This window comes from Mytilus californianus, unplaced genomic scaffold (assembly GCF_021869535.1).
Source record: "Mytilus californianus isolate M0D057914Y unplaced genomic scaffold, xbMytCali1.0.p SCAF_5, whole genome shotgun sequence".
Classification (NCBI taxonomy): domain Eukaryota; kingdom Metazoa; phylum Mollusca; class Bivalvia; order Mytilida; family Mytilidae; genus Mytilus; species Mytilus californianus.
The window spans coordinates 94,906,288-94,926,803 of NW_026262701.1; the positions used below are offsets into that span (position 1 = coordinate 94,906,288).

The following is a 20,516-nucleotide window of genomic DNA, read 5'->3' on the forward strand; positions in this document are numbered from 1 at the left end:
TTTGGTTGGTTGGTTGGTTGGTTGGTCGATTGATTGGTTGATTGATTGATTGATTGATTGATTGATTGCATGGCACTTTCTCGGTGCGACGCAGCTAACTTAAATAACGCCTATATTCTGACCGAACGTGACTGCGTCCTTATACATCCCGCACAGCCAAACGGACGCCTGAGATGTCCTCATAAAAATTGATCCTAGCATCATTCGTTTATAAATTTTTTCTAGTTTCTGTGTTACCTTGGACTTCCATTTTTCATCTATTTGTTGTGTATGGATGTTGATTGAATTTGTAGGAAAACGGAGTAAATTTTAACTTGGAAGTTTTATTTTCCTTATTTGGATATGGAATGTTGTATTCTAAATTTAGGTCAGCGCGCGAGATGGTGTTGTGAAGTCACGTGCCACTCGAATATATATGTCTGGAGTTAGAATATTAATTTCTTTTCAGGGGAGACCGTTGAACAGAGCACATGTGTATTGATCAGAGAAACACGATAACTATTGTTTTTATTTTGTACAGGTCATTGATGTCGGATCATGCATACATATTACGTACACATGTTTACAGGAGCACAGATTTGTATTTTAATGCATGTTTAGGAATTTAATTGTAGGATTTCAGTAATATTTACGAACTTGGGAGGGATTTCTACGACATTGATTCTAATTTCGCAATCAAGCGGACCGCACGTGTCTCATCGATTAATTTCAGAAAATACATGAATTGGAGCAGATTTTTGCAGGGATGGATTTCTATTTCAGAAAGAAATTTGTACATAAGAAGGATTAGCATTTTACAGTATAATGTACGTGACTAAAAGCGATTTTCTTTTCATAGAAATGGGATAACTTAAAAAAAAAATCAGTTGAAAAAAGGGGGGGGGGGGGGAGTGTAGTGGTAGACTGTGGTTGATAATTGAGATAAGAAACATTTACAACATGATAGCTGCAAAGTTTGAAGTAATTGGTTGATTCGACCATAACAGGGACATTGACCCTGCAATAAAATGAAGCGTACCATTTCGACATAAAATTTCTAATAAACATGTGTCGCGACAAACTTTTTGGTTAAATTGTTTTGTCGATATCTATAACTCTTTCTAGGAAGAAGCGATATGAACTTAATGTAAAAAATCACAGCATGACCTTGACCTTTGACCTTGACCTAGTTTTCTATTCTTTAGGACCAAGGACCTCAAATCAACAGACCCTAGGTCTCTATCACATATGGTTTACCAGTTACAAATGCATATCACTTATTTCAAATGCATAAGGGGAAATAACTCTCATATGGAGTCTTCGTATCGCTTCAGTCAAAATAGGACAAATCATGCAAAGGATATAACGAGCAATTTTATAAAATAAATTTGTCGCTTTCTTTTACAGTTACGGAGGAGATGCAGTCACAAGGAAAACAGTGTTCGGGGAGATAACTCCTACAAAGAAAATTGTTCGGCTTAGAATGGGTGAAAATAAAAAGCGCATAAACTGTATGATACTATGTAAGAAATATCTAAGCGACATCTTGCGAAACAAAAATTTTACGCGAGAACAAAATTAGGCGGAAGAAAAAAATAATAATAATAATTAAAAACCAATTGTTCAGAGAACAATTGAAGGTCTTTCCACCCATGCAGATCAATTTTGAAATAGAACTATGAAAATTCAGTTTGAAATATCATATCCAGCGTCAAATGATAGCTTATTGTAAACTGATTCCAAAAATATATGGTTTCTATACATTTTTCTCTAAATAAAGGAGATAAATTGTTACTTCCGGTTTGAAATATGTCTCTTCCCCTTTTATTTGATAGTTTACTTGATACTGATTCCAAAAATATATTGTTCAATACACTTTACATCAAATAAGTACAAAACAAAGCTATTTCCGGTTTACACAAGGTCACTTCAGGTTGGCTTTTCAAGGTCATGTAAATTGCAACCTAATAAAAAAAGTCCCATGGCTTTATCGTGTTTAAATATGAAGTTAAAGCAAAGGTAAAAATTTAGAACATCAAATTTAACTTTGACCTTGAGCTCAATTTCAAGGTCATACACCAAGGACCTTTAATCATATTACCCTAGGTCTTTATTATACTTGGTAAATGAGTTATACCACCATACATGTAATTTTATATATAAAAAGGGAGAAAACTCTCTTTAACGGTCAACTTACCCTTTCAACCAAAATTCATGTGTTACGACATGTCGCAACTTACAATTTAGTAAAAATATTTTGTCGATATCTTGTACGGTTTTTGGAAGTAAGTGAAAATAGGCCAAAATCAAAATTTAGAATGTGACCTTGACCTTTGACCTTGACCTAATTTTTATTTTTTTGGACCAAGGACCTCAAATCAAAAGACCCTAGGTATCTATCACTTATGGTTTACCAGTTAGAAATGCATATTACTTATATCACATGCATAAGGGGAAATAACTCTCATATGGAGTGTTCTTATCGCTTCGGTCAAAATAGGACAAATCATGCGAAGGATATAACGAGCAATTTTATAAAATAAATTTGTCGCTTTCTTTTGCCGTTACAGAGTAGATGTAGTCACAAGGAAAACAGTGTTTGGGGAGATAACTCTTACAAAGAAAATTGTTCGGCTTAGAATGGGTGAAAATAAAAAGCGCATAAACTGTATGATACTATATAAGAAATATCTTAGCGACATATTGCGAAACAAAAATGTTACGCGAGAATAAAATTTGGCGGAAGAAAATAATAATAATTAAAAACCAATTGTTCAGAGAACAATTGAAGGTCTTTCCACCCATACAGACCAATTTTGAAATAGAACTATGAAAATTCAGTTTGAAATATCATATCCAGCGTCAAATGATAGCTTATTGTAAACTGATTCCAAAAATATATGGTTTCTATACATTTTTTTCTAAATAAAGGAGATAAATTGTTACTTCCAGTTTGAAATATGTCACTTCCGCTTTTATTTGATAGTTAACTTGATACTGATTCCAAAAATATATTGCTCAATACACTTTACATCAAATAAGTACAAAACAAAGCTATTTCAGGTTTACACAAGGTCACTTCTGGTTGGATTTTCAAGGTCATGTAAGTTGCAACCTAATAAAGAAAAGTCCCATGGCTTTATCGTGTTTAAATATGAAGTTAAAGCAAAGGTCAAAATCTAGAACATCAAATTTAACTTTGACCTTGAGCTCAATTTCAAGGTCATACACCAAGGACCGTTAATCATATTATCCTAGGTCTTTATTATACTTGGTAAATGAGTTATACCACCATACATGTAATTTTAAATATAAAAAGGGAGAAAACTCTCTTTTACGGTCAACGTACCCTTTCAACCAAAATTCATGTGTTACGACATGTCCCAACTTACAATTTAGTAAAAATATTTTGTCAATATCTTGTACGGTTTTTGGAAGTAAGTGAAAATAAGCCAAAATCAAAATTTAGAATGTGACCTTGACCTTATTTTCATTTTTTTGGGCCAAGGACCTCAAATCAAAAGACCCTAGGTCTCTATCACTTATGGTTTACCAGTTAGAAATGCATATTACTTATATCACATGCATAAGGGGAAATAACTCTCATATGGAGTGTTCATATCGCTTCGGTCAAAATAGGACAAATCATGCGAAGGATATAACGAGCAATTTTATAAAATAAATTTGTCGCTTTCTTTTGCCGTTACGGAGTAGATGTAGTCACAAGGAAAACAGTGTTTGGGGAGATAACTCTTACAAAGAAAATTGTTCGGCTAAGAATGGGTGAAAATAAAAAGCGCATAAACTGTATGATACTATATAAGAAATATCTTAGCGACATATTGCGAAACAAAAATGTTATGCGAAAATAAAATTTGGCGGAAGAAAATAATAATAATAATCAGAACAAAAACAATAGGTCTTTCCACAGAAAAGTGGAAAGACCTAATAATCAGAACAAAAACAATAGGTCTTTCCACAGAAAAGTGGAAAGACCTAATAATCAGAACAAATACAATAGGTCTTTCCACAGAAAAGTGGAAAGACCTAATAATAAACAAACGAAATACAGTAAGGTCTTTCCATTAAAAAAGGAAAGACCTTAATAATAATCAAAAGAAAACCAATAGGTCTTTCCACGGAAAAGTGGAAAGACCTAATAATAATCAGAAGAAAACCAATAGGTCTTTCCACGGAAAAGTGGAAAGACCTAATCAGAAGAAAACCAATAGGTCTTTCCACGGAAAAATGGAAAGACCTAAAAAGGCCACTGTTGAAGATGCAGGTGAGCCCCACTGACTCTTTAAAGCTTCAATCATCATGGCCGACATGGCTAAAAATAGAACATATGGGTAAAATCCAAGTTTTGTCTATTATCTTGAAATCCACTATGAAGGAGAAAATGGGAAAGGGGCAGAAATGCTCATAATGTTGAGATCTACACGCTGTCAACTAAAGTCAAAACTGTCAAACGACTTCTTATGAGAGTTATTGCCCTTGAGGAAGATTGGGTGTCTTCAGCCATCTTGGATTGTTAAATAGCAGAAAATAATCGGTCTAGAATGAAGTGTGCAAATTTTGAGACAGGAATGTAATACATTTGTAATAATGTTCATGTAAATGAAGAACATTTTGTCTTTTATCTTATTTTGATAACTGTTTTCACAAATACAGAATCTTTTTGTTTGATTTAAAAAAAAAAATCCACTTTGCCCAATAAGGGGAGATAGCTCAGATAATGTAACTTGCATAAAGGAATATGTTAGGATTTGCCTGTTTTGTTTTGTAGCAAGAAAACGAGGCCCGTTACCCAATTTTTTGTTAATTTTTATTTTTCAGAAAGCACATTATACGAGCTATCTTATATCTTATCTTTAAATGCTATCGTTTAGTTTTCTTTCTAATTTCTGGGTTTTTCATGCATAATCCATACAAAATCTGATAATTTTGCACAACCTGTAGCTTGAAAAACAGCTCCATGACGCATACTTTATATTTTTTTTTTTAAAAGCATATGAACTACATTTTGGCTAACTCCTAAACAAATCGATGGATTTTAATTTAAACATCTACCTTAAATGTCAAATTTTATAAATTTTTTTTCATTTTTGCCTACTTTTTAGAAACTGTAATAGATAGATAGAAACAATGATTAGAAAAAAAACGATCAGCAAGACAAGATCTACAAATAGGTCAGAATGATCTAAATCGTCTAATGACTCCTTATTAGAATTACTACCCTTTAATGCCGATTTTAACAACAAAAAATTAAAATATCTTAATATCTTACAAAATCTTCTCCTCTAAAACTACGGGTCCAAATTTAACCAAACGTGGCCACAATCATTATTGGGGTATCTAGTTTAGAAATGTGTCGGGTGACCTCGCTTGCAAACCAACATTGGTGGATAGTTGTCCCATTGGCAATCATACCACATCTCCTTATTTTTTATATGACAGACAAAGACAGGATCTACAAAAAAAGTCAAATGGCTGAAATGTAAGAGGACTGGTATGGGAGTTATTACTCTTTAATGACGTTGTTTGGCATTTTTAGTTCACCTGGCCCTTTTGTCATCACTTGGCGTACGTTGTCCGTCGTTCATCGTCTGTCTTCCGTCGTCCGTTAACTTTTACAAATTCCTTCTCCTCTGAAACTACTGGACCAAATTTAATCAAACTTGGCCACTATCATCATTGGGATATCTAGTTTAAAAATTTGTCCGATTACCAAGCCCGCTAACCAAGATGGCCGACATGGCTAAAATAGAACATAGGGGTAAAATGCAAGTTATTTTGAAAATCGTTATAAATAGAGAAATTCTGACAGGGCAAAAATGTTCAGAATGTTGAGCTCTATCAATTGTTCATTGACGTCAAAACAGTCAGGCGACTTCTTATAGGAGTTATTGCCCTTAAATTTTACCATTTTTTGTCATTTTTGGCTTTTATCTTGAAAACTATAATAGATAGAGAGCAACTTAAGTTGCAAGAATGATCAGCAAGACAAGATCTACAAATAAGTATGTATGGTTGAAATCGTCATTCGACTCCTAATTAAAGGTTATTGCCCTTTGAAAATGATTTTTACCAATTTTGTTTGCGTTTTTGCCTTATATCTTGAAAATTATAATAGATAGGTAGAAACTGAAACAAGCAAAAATTATCAGCAAGATCTACATTTAAGATAAAATGGAGGTAATTTTCCTACGACTCCTTATTGGAGTTATTGCCCTTTAATGACGTTTTTTTTCGTTTAACCTTATATGATAAAAATTATAATAGATAAATAGAAACTTTTAAAAACAAAAATGATCAGTAAGACAAGATCCGCAAACAAGTCAAATGTTGTCGATATAGTTAGTAGACTGTCACTCTTCATAGGAGTGATTGCCCCCTAAATGAGGAATTTTTTACCCTCTTTTGTGTTTTGAGCAAAAATTAAAAAAGAAAGAGAGAAACTAAACAGACAAAATGATCGTGTAGGTTTATGCTCCATTAATTGTACCTTTTGTGTTGCTTTTAAAAATACCCTTCTGGAGCACCCGATTTCCTTTTAATGTTTTGATGGGGTTTGTTTTGTTTTTGGACTGTTGTTTGTTCGTTATTTTTCTTTTTTGTAATACTGTGGTTATTGAATTGATTTTCACTCGGTCCTCTTTCTCAATTTCTACGGACAGATGATCTGAACAATTGATGACTAAATATGTCGAAAGATTACAGGTCACTAGAGAATTCAGAATTATTCTTGTTGAATTAAGCTCGGTAATTCGAACTTAAATCTACAATTGGTACTTTATTTACTTCGAAACTAAATTCATAATCCAACTTAAAATTCTGAATAGATTTCGAAGAGCCACAGACCTCCATATACACATTTCGACTATATCCTGATTTGTAAACATTTGTTCAAAGCAACAATTAAAATTGACTATAAAACGATTAGTTTTTTATAGTAACGATCGCAATATATTTGATGGAAAACGTAGTTATGAAATAAATTTCTGAATAATCATCCCATGATGATTCAAGGCATTTTGAGTTCAGCTAGAACGACCTTATAGTGTGTGTCAGACAAATGAATAACACATCAACAAAGAAAACGGCGATTTTTGTAAGAAAAATGATGGTGGTCATTAAATTCAAGTTCAAGAGCTAATTCGTGCATATTCATATAAAATAAAATATATCAAGATAGAAATATAAGTTTAAGCAATTAAATAATATTAATACAAATAAATTTACCTACCTCCTAAACTGTCTCCAGGAGATGAGTTGCCTAAAAAAATAATAACCACATGAATACTAACAACTGTTGTTGGAAAATATCAACACTATGTATGATTTTTTTTCGACCAGAGGATGCAAAGGGACTCATGAAAAGCTTGATAAAAAAATCTTTTCAGTTTTTATTTTTTCTAATTTATTAGAGAAGGACCGCAACATAGTATTATTAATACATTTATTAAATTAATTTAAATTTAAAGTTCTGCGGACAAATTGTAACTAACTTTACATATACATAAAACAAAAACCATGATAAATTAACAACGAAGAGGTAATCTAGTATTGCTCCATTTCTTAACCATAATGACACTATTATACAAAACGAATGAATCAGAAGCATTCTTTTGATAAACTCATATAAGTAGTAATGTTACTCTTAATTAAGGCTACGAAGATCTAGTAAAAGAGCCAGAAAAGTTTTGTTTTCAATGAAAGGTTAAGTGGCGTCATTCATTTTGGAAAATCTTCCCTTACATATATCAAATAATCGGTTTGATAAATTAGCCAAAATACTGACATTTTTTACTTACATTTCAGAGATGTCCTGCATGGACTACTATTTAACACAATACAATGAGAACTTAAATTAGAGCTTGTCGAACTGCACCTGAAAAGGTTTATCTAATAGTAGGGTGCCCAGTGTAAAAATGGCCTCTAGTTAACGAGTTTAGGATAACAGAATAACACACAGCTAATTCTATTTGCAAATTATAGGAAAATCATTATAATTTACAAGTATGAGTGTCGTCGTCATTTGGTACCTTCCCGTGGTCACGATTTTCTAAATAACGTGTTTTTACAGGGTACCCCATATACCGTATTGTAAGGGGAATCTTTAACAAGAAACATAAAATTATTGCGCTCATTGCTGGTGGTTGAAATAATACTTTATATAGTAAATATATCATAAAACGAAAGCGGAAAATATCTATGTAAATTTAGTATAAATATTTCAGCGTTTTAATAAGACTAAAATTTTACCCGAAATGAACCACATTTTCATCAAAAGCAAAATTATTACGTGTATATCATCACAAGATGTTTTATTCTGATAAAAGCAATAATACACAGTTCACGTGTGTGCCAAATTTTATGCGTGTTATATGTCGTTGTGAAGAAATATGCAATTAAAAATACAAATGAAGTCAATATTTTTGCATTGATTCAAACATTCAATTTTTGATGATATAAAAAAAAGTTAAATGTTGGACAATTTGGACCTCAGTGTGAACCAATTTGATAACGGGACCCAAAATCCAAAATCTAAATGCAAGGTTAGATTCAGTATATCAAAGAACTCCATGTATTCAATTTTTGTTGAAATGAAACCAAAAGATTAATTTTGGACCCCGATTTGAACCAACTTGAAAACTGATTCCAAAATCAAAAATCTAAATACATGTTTAGATTAAGCATATCAAGGAACCCCAAGAATTCATTTTTTGTTAAAACCAAATTTAGTTTAATTTTGGACTCTTTGGACCTTAACGTAGACAAATTTGAAAACCGGGCCCAAAATCAAAAATCTAAATAAAGGGTTAGAATCAGCATATCAAAGAATCACATAGATTTAATTTTTGTTGAAATCAAACAAAGTTTAGTTTTGGACCCTTTGGAACTTAATATGGACAATTTGAAAATGGGTCCCAAAATTAAATATCCAAATACACGGTTGGATTTGGCATATAATAATTAAAGACTTTGAATTAAACACCATTGAAATATGTCAAGAAATATCCAATTTACACAAAGTATTAGAAAAGTATTGTTTTTGGCCACTTTTTGATTCCTAATTCCTACACGACTAGGGCCAAAAACCCAAAAATCAAACCCAGTTTTTTTTTAGGTATGGAAACTTGTGGTAAAATTTCATAGAGATCCATAAACTTGTACTCAATTTATTGTCTGGAAACTAGAAAATTCTTGTTTTTTGGCCACTTTGTTGCCCCTAATTCCAAACAGTCAAGACAATAACTCCTACAATCAATCCAAACCTTCCTTTTGTGGTATAGAACATTTGTGGTACAATGTCATAGAGTTCTATACATTTATACTCAAGTTATTGTCCGGAAACCAAATGTCTTCGGACGACAACGACATCGCCATACCATTATTCGGACGCAATTATTTTTACATATCGATAACCTCTTAGACTAGAATAATTGTGTTTAATTCTTATAATTCTTAACCCAAACTTTTGCAACTTTTAATTAACAATAATTTGTTCATTGGCTACTATTTACCATCTCTATTAATTTGCATATTATTGACATGCTTTGGTACATTTGATAGTGGTGTAAAATATGTATTTGAGAAAGGATGATCTCTCTTGTTACTATACACAGAGTATAATTCTAAGTAATATTATCTTGATATATTCTAATATAATGTTCCATTTAAGAATTTTTGATAGTTATATTAAAATGTTGATCATATACTTATTATTACGTTTACGTTTGTTCTGGCTATGATATTTTGTCTTTGTATTTATTAAATAACGTCAACTATTATACATACAAATATGTGATTACTTTATATGTAACTGTGATGATTAATAACCTTACTATATATTTGTTATTATTATTTCAGGGCTATATTTTTATATTTCCTGAATATAAATAAAGTATAGAGAACCCTAGACAGAGTGTTTATATAAGAGCCCAAAACGCCCTCCTGTTTCACCATTGATGTAAAACACACTAATGACCAAGTATACGTAGAAGAAATCTAAACAATGAAATCGTTTTCAGATGGAACCCTATTTCTAGATGACTAGGCATAGTATAAATCCATTAGACTACCGAATGGCATGTCAGCATATAGACCACGATGATAACTTCAAAGATGAATACATATGTTGAGTAAATTATTTCTCAATAAGTAACACATGGCTTGCTGACGATACAACTATTACTTATGCACAATTGAAAGATCGACTGCATCTTCTCATTAAACAGTGCATTTTATACAAAGAGAGGATTGTATATACAGAGTCCTTGTAAGTTATGAGAAATATTACTTTGTGAAGAATCAGACTGATCCCTACTACAAATACACTGAGATGATATAGTCATAATGCTAAACTTAATGATAATGAGCAAAACCCATACCACATAGCAAGCTATAAAAGAGCCCGACGTGACAACTATAAAATAATTCAAACGAGAAAACTAACGGCTTGATTTATGTTAAAAAACAATAAACAAAAACCAAATATCAAATACAGAAACAAACGACAACCACAAAATTACTGGCTCCTGACTTAAGACAAGCTCATACAGAATGAAGCGGAGTTACATCTTTTTCATTACTTCCTGTAACGTCTATGTTATATAGGCACCTATACGTCTTAATATTGTATTCATATTGTGTCAAAGATCAAACTTATTCGTTCAGTGTATATTTACTTGTTTTTGTTTAAATGTCTTTTTGATCGAGTTAAGCCATTTCAATTGATATTTTATAGTGTGTCTTTTTATGTTGTAATGTTACAAATCGTTTGTTGGTGTGGTTCATAGGTGTTTTTCGTTTCTCGTTTTTTATATAGATTAGACCGTTGGTTTTCCTGTTTGAATTGTTTTAAACTAGTCATTTTGGGGCCTTTTATAGCTTGCTGTTCGGTGTGAGCCAAGACTCCGTGTTGAAGGCCGTACATTGACCTATAATTGTTAACTTTTTATCCATTGTGACTTGGATGGAGAGTTGTCTCATTGGCACTCATACCACATCTTCATATTTATATTAAACATGTTTTCGGGTGCCCGACCCTCCAATAACCTCGGATAGTGGTGTAATAGCACTACATTAAAACAAAGAAACAGTTGAAAATGGGCTTCACTCATAAGATCGACAAAATGCATAAATTATGTATATTTTAGTTATCAAATATTTATGTGTTAGCATTACAAATCCGTTGGTTGCACTGTTCACTTGAACTCATACATCCCAAAAGGATTAATAAATTTCAACTGGTGCTTCACCTGTAGGTGCTGTTGAATTTTAACCAAATATGAGGTTTGTTCTCAATTTAAAACCTAATCATCATGCTTTATATGAAATTAATATCGATTATAAAACCAGCTGTATTTAAAATGATATTTAATATTATTTCTTTTAATAAAACAGTGGGTATTCGAAAAAAAGAGGCTCACTATAAAATTTTATTTATCAAAACCTATGATATAAAGGTTATTAAGTACTTCGGTCATTAAAGACGATGCTACTTTGAAAATGACGTTTACTCCAAATCTACTGTTTCTTCAAATGAGTTGAATATCATTGACGTCTGTACAAATCATAGATGAGGTTCAGTTCTCAATTTGATATGATATAAATCATTATCAATTTTATTTGTCTATTTACACCAAGGTGTCGTTAAATGAAATTGGATAACCTGCATTTATCATGCTTTTCAATAAAATATGATCAAATCGCTGAAATGACATCCTCCAAAATTACTAAAAAACTATCATTCTGCATTTACAATAATATCTTGGTGTAAATAAAAAATCTAACACAAAATCAAAAAAGTAAATGTACAGATCTGAGAGTACTCGCAGTTACTGAAAGCGAGTCCAGCTTGTTTACTAGTAATTCAAATGGGTTAATCTTAACTCATATTGATATTTTTTTGAGAAAAAAATCATGTACGCACAGAAATAAAAACTCTTTTCATACATCAATTTTTAAAGTCCTTAGCATAATAAAAAAAATCCCGAAATATCCCGAACACTACACTTTTCAGCAACTAAGCTTTCGAGAACACCATCAACCGAAAATTTTTCAATATGAAACAATATGTTTGTGTGAATATAAGAATTATAATGTTTTGTATATTAAGGTTAAACAAGTAAGGAAAATATGTCTACCAAAAAAATTATGAGTTAAAAGAATACTTTCTTAAAATGAATTTTAATAGCTTGTCGTCCCGATTATCGTACATACATTCACGATCTTTTATAGGTGCATTCGAATTGAATGCTTATGTCGAAATAAGGTCTGTTTGAATTTGTCAAGTGACTTAAATTCAATATTATTAATCTTTACAGTATATCAATCAATTTTCTTGATATTTTGTCCGCTGCATCTCTCTTGGCCAGTCGCTTAAATATATAGGGAAGTAGCGTGTTCGAATGATATACAGTCTGTAGAACAATAGTTTGAGATTGGTACGCGAAGATTATATTCCCATAGCAACATTTCAGACCGGTTTTACACAAAACTTGTATAACCAACAGGGACTCGGTTAGCAGATTAAAACTTTGTTTATCAATATTTTTCAAATCTTTTTTCGTATTTCCTGTCTATTTATATTACATTATTAACGTTTTAAACATTGGCATCACTATTTCTTTGTTTTCTAGCAATGTGCAGTTTACTATCCATATCCGTAAACTGAAAAAATCCTAAAGGGAACTTAGTCGCCATTTTTAATAGCCTACCCTTCTTTAGATAAAAAATAATTAAGAATATTACCTTACAAAGGCACTCATGTCCTTCCTAAATGATTCTTCTATCACAAACATGTTTTGATTTTCCGATCAACGACACCCTTACTCAGCTATCGTTTCATCTAGGTCAAAAAATTCAAATTTCCCGGCGAAAGCAACGTTAATGGCAAATATGTCGTTTTTAAACACAATAGACTCTGTCATTCGGAAACTTCCCGGTTGATACGTTTATTACAAAGATAATCCCTCATAAATATTGAACGCAAATTTCTTCTTTTACTATTAGCCTCGGAATAAAAATCCATCAAAAAATTTCGAGAGCAAATGAAAAAAACCTTTCTGCAAACGCGGGATTATAACTCACTGGTTTCTTACCAGATACATCACTAAAATCGAGTTGTTACTGACAAATATTGACGTGGGCAAGGATTTATCAGGTTCAGATCAAGGATTTTGAAAAGGGGGTGGGGGCTGGCCAGCCAACGTTTGGTGTGATACTTGTAAAAAGTCTATGCAATTATCATATATGAAGCTCCAGAAGGAGAGCGGCCCCCTGTCTCCAAAATCCGCCTCTGTTTATATACTATATAAAATGTGGAAATATCTGGACGATGTCTGACCAAAAAGTCACATTCCTTTATGACAAAAAAAAACTAATAGTGGGGGAAGGGTAGGAGGATAATCTGACATTTCAACTACACATGCAATGATTGATTTGAAGAAATTTGCGTTCGATATTTATGAAGGATTCTAAATTTTTTAGATTAGATTCTTAATCTGTCTCAAATCTGATCGATTGAGCATGGGTGTCAAGTAAGGGGACAGCACTCGTTAGTCTATGAGAGATTATCGGTGTAATAAATGTATCAACCCGGAAGTTTCCAAATGACAGAGTTATCTCCCATTTCGTCTATGTTATTGAAAAACGACACGTTTGCCAGTTACGTTGTTTTCGCCGGGATATTTGAATGTTTTGACCTAAATAAACTATAGCCGAGTAAGGGTGTCGTTGATCGGAAAATCAATACATGTTTCTGATAGAAGATTCATGTAGGAAGGACATGAGTGCCTAGTCACATAGAAATATTTTAATTATTTTTTATTTAAAGAAGGGTAGGCTATTCAAAATGGCGACTTAGAAACTAAAGAAATAGTGATGCCAATGTTGAAAACGTTAATAATGTAATACAAATAGACAGGAAATACGAAAAAAGATTGAAAAATATTGATAAACAAAATTTTATTCTGCTAACCGACTCCCTGTGGTATAACATGTTGTCCTTATCGTTCGCTTTATTTGGAGAGGAATAATAACATTATATGATAATTGTTGTTTCATTTTAATTTTTCTCATTATTTTAATTTAACAGAAAGTTTTCTTGCAAACTAATAACCAGTAGCGTCCTCGCAGAGAACCTACAAAACATTGATAAGTTCAATTCCTCTGTATTTGTAGGATTAGTATTATTTCTCGCTAGGTCTTCAAATGGTTAATAATCAATTGTTCAGTCATTCATCAGCCTTTAAAATTGCATAATGAAATGTGTGACTTTAAACGACATCAAACGAAAACATTTAATCATTTGACTTGCTTATTGAAAAATAACGTCCATCAAGTACTTTTGTCATTTTCCCCTGATAAATTTCGATTCCTTGTTAGGGTTCCTAAAAAATTGTTAATGTCTACATACAATGATGCAAAATATGCCATTGCAAAGGCCTGCGGACAAGTAATCTGTAATCGTTATACAAGTAAATGTGAAAATGATTAGAAGAACTGTTCATACTTTCTATTGATCCCTCCGTAGTAACTACACCTGAAAAATGGAAGTATTGATTTTTGAAAAACTATATGTCCAAATGTTCAGGTGTGAGCGTTACTGGTAAAACTTAATACAGAAAAACGCTTCGGATACACAAAATTTATCAAGTATGTATTCAATGATATGTGCAAAAAATCAAAATAAAGTTCAGTGTACCGAAATTTGTTAATAATGACCGCCTCTTTAGAACATAATGAATGAGCTCTGCAGAGAAGAGAAGGTTTTGTCGAGAGATGAAGGTAAAACTATTTGACGCTGAATACTAGTAATTGATTTAGCTTGTCCGCATAAGAAGTGTCGCATCCTATATGAAAGGCCTTATTTGGGTGAGATTTTTGGGAAATGTCTTCTTTTAAGAATGATGTATTAAAATCTTTTGTATATGTTCTCATTTCTTAATGTTTTCATGTAGGAAATTGCAGTATATTTATATTTGTATGTTTTCCCTCAAAAAGATAAACTCTTTTTTTCATATTAAATGGACCAGGTTTTGTACCTATCATAATCAGTTTTCTTTAATTCTTTGGCAATTTAATTCTTTCTGGACCCATTGTTTAAAACAAAATCATCAACGTGTTGTTGCCGATGATCTCAGTTGATGATTGGCTAGGTTAAAAGGTCATAACCTTTATAAGGTCTCTGGATGAATGGCAATTTGCTAACAGGTATTAGAAAAATTGACACCTTTATATTTGCATGACGTAGAAATTAGAAATTTGGAAGGCACTCGAATTTGATTTCCGTTTTTCAAAAATGAAAATTTATTAGATAATCATTAGAGAAATAGATTCTTAGATAAATAACTCATGGATTATCTCATTTATCCAATCTCCGTGTTCGAGTGACAAACAGAACCAATACATTGAGATTATGTTTCCATAGCAACATTTCAAACCGATTTTACACAAAACTCGTATAACCTGTTGTCCTTATCGCTCGCTACATTTAGAGTGGCATAATAACATTATATGATAATTATTGTTTTATCTTAATTTTTGTTATTATTTTCATTTATCAGAACGTTTGCTTGTGAACTTATTACCAGTATCGTCCTCGCGAAAAACTTGCAAAACATTGATAAGTTCAATTCCTCAGTGTTTGTAGGGCTAGTATTATTTGTCACTAGATCTTCAACTGGCAAATGAACAATTTTTCAGCCTTTCATAAGCCTTTGAAGTTGCATGATGAAATGTGTGACTTTAAAAGACATCAAACGAAAACATTTAATCATTTGACTTGCTTAGTGAAAAATAACGTTCATCAAATTATTTTTGTCATTTTCCCCTGATACATTTCGATTCCTTGTTGGGGTTACTTAAAATTGTTAATGTCTACATACAATGATGCAAAATATGCCATTGCAAAGGCCCGCGGACAAGTAATCTGAAAGTGTTATATATGTAAATGTAAAAATGATTAGTCGAATAGTTCATACTTTCTATTGATCCCTCCGTAGTTACTACACCTGAAAATTTTAAATATTGATTCTGAAAAATGACATGTCCAAATGTTTAGATTTGAGCGTTACTGATAAAACTAAATACAGAAAAACTCTTCGGATACACAAAATTTATAAAGTGTTTTTTCAATTGTATGTGCGACAAAATAGAACTCGTTCGTCCGCATAAGAAGTGTCGCATCATATATAATGGGCCTTATTGGAGTGAGTTTTGGAATAGGTCTTCTTTTAAGAATGCTGTATTGAAAGCTTTTTTATATGTTCTCATTTCTTTGTTTAATGTTTCACATAAGAAATTGCAGTATATACATGTTTGTATGTATTCCCTTAAATAAATAAACTTTATTTTTTGTCATATTGGATGGACCAGGTTTTTTTAGCTATTAAGTTTTAATAAACTTCATATAGCTTATCAAACTCGGTCTAGTATAAATCAAGCTATATGAAAGAAAAAACCTGAGACTTGAAAATGGTGGAGAACTTATTTGGACTCCATATTCGAATGTTTTGTGTACGGTAAGGTATCTTTGTTTTACAATGAGTAGTCAGAAACAATTTAAAAGAAAAACAGTTACCCATTTACTTAAATATGTGACTGCAATATGCAAAATTGGTTATCGTTTATGCAGTTAAAACCAATAGTTATCTAGAAAAACGCGATTTAATTGTGGCAACAATAAACTAATTGCTCATATCCACTTCATTGGACCTCGGTCGGATAGTTGTCTCATTGGCAATCATACCACATCTCCTTATTTTTTTATGCAATAACTAATTTGGACTGTGTACTCGGGTGCTAGCTAGTACAGTTAACTATAACAAGATCAAGTTACTCATTAGAGATACTTTACTTAAGGATGTATTCTTTTGAGGTTTCAGTCTCGTTGAAATCTCGTTTGGGAATTATATCCAAAACATGTGATACAAGTGGAAAATATCAATGAATATAAAAAATATCATAATCAAACTAAACTCCGTGAAAAAATTGTGTACTTACAATACGCAGGTTTTGAGTAATACAATTTTCAAATTTTAGAACCAATCTGGAGTCATCAGCCAAAATGTTGAGAAAATAGGTGAGGGTACAAAGAAATGGTTTTACCAGAAATATGTACATCCCATATCAATTTTTTCTTTTCAAAATTCTTAGATATGTATTGTTTCAATCATTTATTACAAAGAAGTTGAAATAAAATGCTTTTTGTTCTAAAAAAAAAGAGAAAATCCCAAATTTACAAAATTGACAGCATGGTCAATTTGACACGAAAAAGCAACAAAATTTGATAAAACTTTCTAATATTAACACCAACCTATAGTTTTTTTTAGTTAATTATTTTCAGATTGGTCCACTTCACCTTTAGTGAAAGTATGAAAAAAAGTTTAATTGTAAAACTGTGAATTTTTGCATGATAATAGCTCAAAAATGGGTAAAAAAATCATACAAACTGGGTACTTTAAAATGGCTGTAACAAAAAAGAAGTGCACCACCATATGATTTTGTCTTCATCAGTTACTTTCTTACATTCATATAAACCCAAAAATCAGGTTAAGAAAACAAGTTTAATTCTAGAAATTTTTGGCTCCTCAGAGGTAAACATCCTTTAAAGAATTGTCGATCGAAAAATTAAATACAAATTTTCAAGATTGTTAGAAAAAACATGAGTAAACTTGAAATACTGTAAACACTGGTTCGTCCACACTCTACAGGGTTGCAGTTTATCTATATAAATTATACATGTTCAAAACATCAAAACAATAAAATATTCTATCACGGTGGAAAGTTTTGTAATTTAGGCATCAAATTTCATCTTTTGTTGGGCACATGAGTCTCAGGACAAACATTTTATATGTTTTTTCAAATTCTAAATGATTTGGAACACTTATGCTTTACAGGACATTCTTTCACAACATAAACGTAGCTGTAATTGAAAGACAATGCATAGTTTAACTTCTGATAGTTTGTCAACTAAGAATCATCTTCATTGTCAAAATACAACATCTATAGTTGTCATATATAAATGATATGTTTGATTTTAATTTCTTACGCTATTCAAATATCTATGTGTTAGAAAAGTCAATACGATTCTGACTATAGTGGGGACCATTTCAAAAAGCCCAATTACTCTTTCATTATAGTTACCTGTATTGGTGTGTTTGATACTGCTGAGATAATTTTTTAACAATAAAATAGTGACAATTTATTCCACAAACACCGACGAGAATCGTGCAAAAAACACGATTATTATTCATATTTACTACTATTATCATCATTAAATTTTATTGTTTCATAGTAGTGATCAATTATGTTGAGATCGTTGTTCCCTTTTTTTTCTACTATTTTGTTGAACAACTACAACGAAATTTCGCAAAATGGTCAAAATAAATGAATTAAAAAAAACACTGCAATCAAATCACATCCGAATCGAGTTTTTACTGTACATCATTCTTTGTTCAAAATGTTAGTTTGTTTGAAATGCATTTAAAATATGCTTCTCGTGTCGGTGTTTTTTTTGCTTTTTATGCGGTATGGGTTTTGCTCCTTGTTGAAGGCCATACTGTGACCTATAATTGCAAACATTTACGTGATTTGGTCTCTGGTGAATAGTTGTCTACTTTGGCAATCATACCACATCTCGTTATTTATATTATGTATCTAGAATAGAGAAATATGTAGCTTTAAGTTCTAATAAAAAAACTAGAGTATTTGTGTACTTGACAATTAAAAAATATGACAGAATGAAACAAAAGCTTTTTTGTTGTTTTTCATGGCCGGTAAAGTTAATTTAATTACAAACCTTGGAATATACAGTGGAGATCACTTCTAACCTCTCATCAAATCTGTCAGAATCTGTCAGGAGAACTGTTCTAGGACAGTATGTAGAACTGTCATCCTGACATCTTTTAGACAGTTCTAGCTAGAACAGTTCTAACCTAGAACTGATTTGGTCAGTTCTACCTAGAACTGATTTAGACAGTTCTACCTAGAACTGATCCTGACAGTTCTACACTAGAACATGTTAAGACAGTTCTATCTAGAACTGACCAAATATTTAGTCAGTTCTACGACTAGAACAGTTCTACTGCTAGAACAGTTCTACGACTAGAACAGTTCTACGATTAGAACTGATTTGGTCAGTTCTACGGCTAGAATTGATTTAGTCAGTTCTATCCATAGAACAGTTTTAAAACTCATTGTCTTAAATATAAATAAGTCAAAAGAATATAATATATATTAAAAAATTCTAATCACAGCACTGTTTTAACATTTCTCTAACTGCAGTGACGTCATTTAGAACTGTTCTACGGTTAGAACTGATTTAGTCAGTTCTGCTGACAATTCTACGACTAGAACTGATTTGGACAGTTCTACCAGAACAGTGTTAGACAGTTCTACCCTAGAACTGATCCTGACAGTTCTACCTAGAACTGATTTGGTCAGTTCTACCTAGAACTGATTCTGACAGTTCTACTTAGAGTAGAACTGTTCTAGGTAGAACTGTTTTAGGACAGTTTAGAACAGTTCTATGACAGATTATTCTGACAGTTCTAATGAGAGGTTAGAAGTGATCTCCACTGTAGTCTTACCCCTATAAACATGATAAATAGAAGTTATTTGCATTCCCTCATTTATTTCCATGAAACCCGATACGATATTCATACTGAAAAAAACTATTTTCAAAATTGTATACTAGTATCGTGTAAAAGACGGAAAAGTTACACCTTTTAGGTGTCAGACCACCAATTCACCCATTCAAATTTAGAACATATAAGTAGCCCTTCCCTGACAAAAATAGTGTTTTTGATGTCATTGTTTACTTAAACTAACCAACAAATTTGCAGAAATGAAACTTTTGGTGAAAGAGAATACATTAAGATCATTTTGAGCTAAAATTTACTTATCCATGAGTTTGCATTAAACATTGAGGATGTTAAACTTAAGGTAAAATATTTAGGATGCTGTGGAAATTGAACAAAATGGTTGAATGGATAGGAATTTTGAATTGGTGGTCTGACACTTAAAACGAACATCATGCAGTTTAATAAACTATATAAGCAATGCGTGTATTAATTTCTCTTCTCGTTTATGACGACTTCCATCATAACTACTCTTTTAATATAAAGTTTTAACCATGTTTTCTAGTATACTCTAAGTAAAGAAACTTCGTCATTGGTCAAATCTGGTTGTCTGAAAAGTCGTGACGTGTATAATAAATCTGAGAGCGGAATTATAGAAGTACCATTTATGCAAATATGGTTCCAATATCCGAATTGTTTAGATTTTCACCTTCGAGGTGAGCTTATTGTTTTGTCCTATTCAATTTTGTTACCTTTATTTTTTCATTCTATCTAGAAATGTCACTCTGGTAATTTAATGTAATTTTGAAAAGCGACAACACTTGAAAAAACCAGTTAAAATGTGTGAATTAATTATTCTAGTTCACAATTTCCTGACTTTTTTTTCTATCAATTTACGACAATTAGTTTTTTCTGACAGAAGAGGTTATCGAATTAAGTTTT

General features: G+C 31.7%; 1 protein-coding gene across 2 annotated transcripts in view; it reads right to left on the minus strand.

The window, feature by feature from the left end:
- Window positions 1-20,516, minus strand: part of LOC127700288 (uncharacterized) — a 157,589-nt gene that overhangs the window by 42,090 nt on the left and 94,983 nt on the right. For both annotated transcript variants that reach the window (XM_052203706.1, XM_052203707.1), the window contains one exon: window positions 7,229-7,258. In XM_052203706.1, the coding sequence (XP_052059666.1) occupies window positions 7,229-7,258 (30 nt within the window). The remainder of the gene's footprint in view (window positions 1-7,228; window positions 7,259-20,516) is intronic.